The 6,000-nt window shown below is 43.0% G+C and overlaps 1 protein-coding gene across 1 annotated transcript in view; it reads left to right on the forward strand.

Annotated features, from left to right (window-relative positions):
• Positions 1 to 5,451, forward strand: part of CHRAC1 (chromatin accessibility complex subunit 1) — a 68,166-nt gene extending 62,715 nt beyond the window's left edge. Inside the window, exon 3 of the mRNA XM_069621682.1 lies at positions 4,567 to 5,451. Coding sequence (XP_069477783.1) covers positions 4,567 to 4,805 — 239 coding nt within the window. The 3' untranslated portion in view covers positions 4,806 to 5,451. The remainder of the gene's footprint in view (positions 1 to 4,566) is intronic.
• The last annotated feature ends 549 nt before the right edge of the window (positions 5,452 to 6,000 follow it).

Raw genomic sequence — 6,000 nt, forward strand, 5'->3', positions numbered from 1 at the left:
GTGTGACCCATGCCCAGTGCCTTGTCTCTTACAGTCCATCAGACGTAGTGGGCAATTAAATCTTGCTGTGTCGCACGTCCTTCATTTACATTATGCCACTGAGGTATTCCACCATCTTCCCATCATGCTCATCCTCGGGTGGCGGCATCTCCATGTCAGGGGGACGTTGCGCCAGATGCACATGTTGTATTGCATGGCACATACCAACACAATTTTTCCCACCTTCTATGGCCCGTAAATGAGTTCCAGCCCCGCCCCCCCCCCCCCCCACACCCGACCTGCTGAGGCACCGGAACCGGACCTTCAACAGGCGAAATGTCTGCTCAATGGTGGCACGAGTGCATGCATGTGCATGGTTGTAGTCTTCTTTGTGCCTGTTGACTGGCTGCCTGATGGGAGTCATGAGCCAGCCCTTCAGGGGATACTCTGCATCACCTGCATGGGAGCAAGAGAAAGGATACTTGTAATTAATTTGTTAGCACTGCCTGTACAGTGCTCATGATTCAATGCAACTAAGGATTCATAACTGCACATGACATGTTCCATTTTCAATGACCCGGGTGTGTGTACTTGGGGCCGATCCATGGGTTAGGAGGGGGGGGGGCTTGGTGAAATGGGTGCAGTTGCTGTCCCAAGGACCATTCAATGTGAACCTGCACTCTCATAAATCAAGTCCAAATGTCCATGATGGCCTCAGATTAGATTGATGTGTACAGTGGATCATCACACATTTGACTAATTGGCTTCAGTGGTATCCCAGTATGCATACTACTTATTCATGTCTCCGTGTATATGTCTGACACCTTCACCCATAAGACTAGGTCAGATTTACTTTGGTGGTATGGGCCACGGGTAAAGGGTTATGTTTCTGTGCTACGACTGGTTGGCATGGTGGAACTAAAGTACTTTGGCTGAGTGCTGCTCCTCTCAATCATATCTTGGTGGTAGTCAATGATTGCTGATTTTATCGTTTTCATACTTGACTCATTGTACTTTGAGGTGTCCCTTAAGGTGACATGACAGGCATACTGATCTGCAGTGTACCTGTGGACTGAGTGCAGTGACTGGTATTTTTCTTTGTGGCATATGGGTTTCTCTCATGCAGGGCAGCATGACTAGTGATTTCCTTTGCTGAGATCATGTATTTCATGCATTGTCACTACAGGGTGGTGCATTGTGGTACATGTGGTTCATGTTTTCTGATGTTCCTGATACATGTGCTGTTGATTGCACGTACACACTGCTGTATAGGCCTTGTACATCTGCAAGCATGGCTGTGTTGCACATTCTGTTTAATTTACTAAGGTCACAGTTGAAGGCACCCAGGACGGTGTGTGTGGTCTTGTCCCATTCTATGTGTGTGGTTTAACATTGTGCATGTTGGGAATGTAGAGGTTGCTAGGTCTGATTCCTCATCCAACTTTGCCTTCTATTGTCCGACCCAGTATCTCTGCACTTCATTGCATACCTGGTAATGTTTTTGGCTATTTGCAGGAGTGATGATGGATTAATGCATGTAGTGTGCACTTGTGCTCCTCATGCATGCAATCCTATGCTATGTTCTGACACCCCTCATGGCCCAGCCAGCAGACACGTTGCCTATGCTTGTGATTGCCTCCGCCCCCCCCCCCCCATTCAACACCCCTCATGGCCCTGTGGTTAGACTCACCCAGCAGCCAGGTACATTGTGCAGTGTGTTGTGCCATGTAGCTGGGAAGCGTGGAGTTGTGCAGCACCATGGCGTCGTGTGGAGCCAGGGAATGCGTGATGATTTTGCGTGCATCGCATTCCATCTGTACATTCGGGGAATGTTACAGCTTCCTGTTGCAGTACACTACCTCCACAGCATGCCAGACAACCAGCTCCACGTGTGTACAGTCGAGGGCACCAATTACATTTGGCATGCCTGCCAGTGCATAGAATGCTATTTTGGTTGCATTCACCTCCTTTGCAGTCTGTGGTTACTTAATGTGGCTGTTTGCATGATTGAGGAGTGACTAGCAGCTGGTTGAGCACACAGTTGAAACGGGGTTGAGATTGCATGCAGCTGCCCCACTGTGCTGATAAGTGCCTGTGGCAAGGAAGTGTAGCAGAGACGCTACCTTCAGCAAGGAGGGGGGGGGGGATGGCTGTCCGGCTATTGATCAGGCTCACCAGGTCATCATGAATGAGGTCCACTATTGTGTTGATCGTGCCCCTGTCCAGCCGGTATAGGGTTTGGATCTGAGGAGGGGGTTAGGTTGAATGGGCTGGCCCGTAGACGAGGGATTGGTGGCTGCCTGCGGGGAACAACTGCCTGCACAATGGGTATGTGCTGGCTCAATCTCACCCTCCTCCTGCGCCTCTGCTGCATTCTCTGGCTGACTGCCTCCTCAAAGAGTAGCCGTGCATGCATGTCCTCCAGCTCCAGTACTGCAAGTGCTAATGGTAGCATTGTGGATTTTGGAGGAGTGTGGTGTGTGTGTGTGAGTACTGCTTATGTGCTGTGCCAGACTCCATTGCCTCCACCTGTGCAGATTGTGTGCACCTGTGGCATGTTTCTACACATCTGATTCCGATTAACGCCTGCACCGCGATGCCAGTGTTAACGGCATGATTGTATCAGTTATTACCAGCATATCCGTGGACCTCTTAATGTGCACTTAACTGAGGCATGCTAGTGTCACTGGCACGGCTGCCGCGTGTTGACGCTCATCCTGGCAAGGGTGAGACCAGTTACAGCGGGTACCTGCCGGTGACACCAGCATCGTGGCTCCTAATACTCCGGTCCGGTAAACGATGCTGGTACAGTAACACCGGCATCGATTTTTACCGGACCGGCAACCTTGTAATGAGGCCCAATATGTGATATGTGAATATGGATACTAGTAATCGTGCTTTTAATATTGACCAGCCTTAAAATATTTCTTTTTTTGTTTTTTTTTTTGTTTTTTTTTTTCTCTTTCCTTTGGTTATTTTCTTCATTCTCTTCAACGTGAATGGTAATACTTTGACATTTTAATTTTACAGTGTTATTAATTGGATAAAACTAGTTCATTTATTGCAAATGCCTTAAAGCAGCCAAGGTCGAAACACGTGTCAGCAAAACATAATGAACAGTGCTTTGTATTAGGAAACATGACCAATAAGACTATATTAATTGGCTAACATTGGATAAATTGTCTGACTGAGTACACTATTTAGTACAATTGTAGATAAGTGCAATACCAGCAAAGTAACCTGTAGTGCTAATCATTTCCTAACTTTGCACAGGCCTGCAGCTATCAGACAACAGAAGCCAAAATACCTACATGAACTAACCTCCACCCAAGCGCATTACTTTACGAACGGCCCTGACTTCAGTCTTTGTCTTGTAAATAAATAACTATTTTTATAAATGATTGTCTAAGCTGATTGTGTTATTCTGTATGGACTCATTGAGGGCCCATGACCACGCTCACCCTCTCCTGAGATCAAGCCTTGAGTGCTCTCCACACTACCTTGATTGGGTTTTGGCTAACCTCCCGTAGCTCGCCAGTTCATCATAACTAGGGTGGTCTCCTAAAAACTGTCACCCAGGCCTAATTTTAGAAATCCATCTGAACAGCCTGTATTACAGTGCTAACTAGACATTATTCTATCTGGCAACACAGTATTAAGTGGGGCTAGTGGGCCTTAGCATTGCTGTTTTCATTGGGCATAATGGAGTCTGGCAGTGATGTGTTAACTTGGCATAGTCGAACCTGGAAATGCTGTTCATAGCCTCGAGAACTTTATGAGTAAGTTTCCATTGGATTGTGATGGCAGTACATATAAATGATGTCAACACCTGGGATCACTTTGAAATGGGTACCGGGACGTTTGATGGTACTCCCTAGTGTATGATAGATACCTGGCATCTGATATGACTACCGGAGCACATCATGCTATAGCTGACAAATGCTGATGCTTTCTGGGCGTATGATGTCAATAGCTGGATAGTGGCAGAAGTACCTAAGAATAAGATGCCAGTGCTTGTACACCTGCCAAAACCACGTGCTTTGTCAAGGATTGTTCTTACTTATCTGGTCATTTATCTATTTCTCCAATTGGCTAAGAATAGGATCATGCTGTACTGACAAGTAAAAAATGGGTGGATTCCTGGCCACTCATATAGTCTTAGGTTCTTTATTTAGTAATAGTGTGCAGGTTGAGAATTAAAGTTGTTCCCGTGACGAGAGTTGTATGATTGTTGTCAGTATAGAGATTCTAAATTTACTTTATCATAGTTTTAAAATCAATCAAATCAAAAAGCATACTTTCACAATAAAGACAAAGGTTTGGAATTTTTCGTTTTGGGAATTTTATCTTTGCATATATATATATATATATATATATATATATATACACACACATTTGTCATTCTTTTTAATTTCACTAAGCGTACTGTTTTATGTGTAGAGAGTAATTTTAACTTGTAAATAAGATTAGTGTCTTATAAATGTTATAACTTTCTCTGTTCTTGCTTGTCATTAACCCTATGCAGACGTCACTTAATATGTTTTTCCATTGTTTTACAGTCTAACATCTCACTGTTTTGTATTCAAGATATACTTCCAAAGAAGATTTCAGTCACCGAATATCTAAAACTACTTAAGGAGGAAGAAGGGGTACATCCTCAGGAAGCAGTCACTGAAGTGGAGATTAATGTGGATGAAGATAATGACGATGATGAAGACGAGGAGGAAGTGGATGATGGGGAGGGAGAGGAGGAGGACGACGAAGAGGAAGAGGATGAGGATGGTGAAGTGAATGATGATGATGATGATGATGAAGATACAGATTAATAGAGAGGAGTTTGGTGATGGTGTTTAAAGAAGCTGTTACTCGAGTATCTGACCTATTTTCTAATTTTGAGCACAATGTGACTTAAACCTTTAAGATTTCCAAACAATCGAGTCAGCCGACGATGTTTCCATCTCCTTGGGAGTTTCTCTAATTGTCACTTAACTGTTGCTGGACGCAGCCATCCTCAGCCTGTGCAGGCCTTAATTGGTGCTTTCTATAGGCATCATTGGTTGCTTCTGTTTGAAAATGAACATTCCTAGCAACCGCTGTAAAGTCTATTGTTTTTGTTTTGTAAATGTGAGAAATTGCAATGCCCCGTTGTGGTAATTCTGGTCCATCATCCTTTCGGGCATACCTTCTTTTAAAAACAGCAAGCCTGGACTTTTATTTCAAGAGCATACAAGGTTAACATTAAAATTCCAGACTAACAATGCTATTTTGGGCAGACTAAGCAGCTTCATGTACAGTTCTTTTTATGTTGCTCTCTCCTTTTCTTAAAACCACAGTATGTTGCATTGTGATGCCTGTTAAATTGTATATAATATTATAGAAGTGAATTCCATTTGATTTATTTTTTTTCTGTGTAAGGTATCTTGATATCAGAATTAAATGTACATTTTTGTATAAAATGAAAATGCCATTTAACTGATTTGTTTACATTTATTGATGTGCGTCTGGGAACACGCATTGTACATTTACTACAAACATTTTACTACTTTGTATATTGTGTCTATAAATTACATGTTTTGTAATTGCCATTCAAGCACAGCAATCTCAGTTCTTAAGTTTACCAAGAACATAGACATGAGTAATCGAGGTAAAAAATCTACTTGGTGGCCAGCTACGCTTGAATGCATTCCTGGTCGCAAATGGATGCCAACCCAAGCTAGAAAGAACTGGATAGATTGAGTCAAATTTTCTGCCTCTGCAACTAGATTGACTGTAGAATGGAAGATGTTCTTCTCAGAGAGGTTATAAATCACGGAATGTTAAAGCGTACCAGCTCTACTAGCAAGTAAGTTTAACATTGGCCAGGAGAAAAATTCAGTTTTGCGAAACTTGTTGAAAAAATGTTTTTATTAGAATTTTAAATGTTTCATAGAATACAAACAAAAGTCACGTAATCGGTTAAGAATTGTATCCTACAGGCTTTTCAAACCAGTTACTAAGTACATAATCCTCAATAGTAAAACT

The sequence above is a fragment of the Ambystoma mexicanum genome, chromosome 5q (assembly GCF_040938575.1).
Source record: "Ambystoma mexicanum isolate Mex_15411 chromosome 5q, UKY_AmexF1_1, whole genome shotgun sequence".
NCBI classification, from domain to species: domain Eukaryota; kingdom Metazoa; phylum Chordata; class Amphibia; order Caudata; family Ambystomatidae; genus Ambystoma; species Ambystoma mexicanum.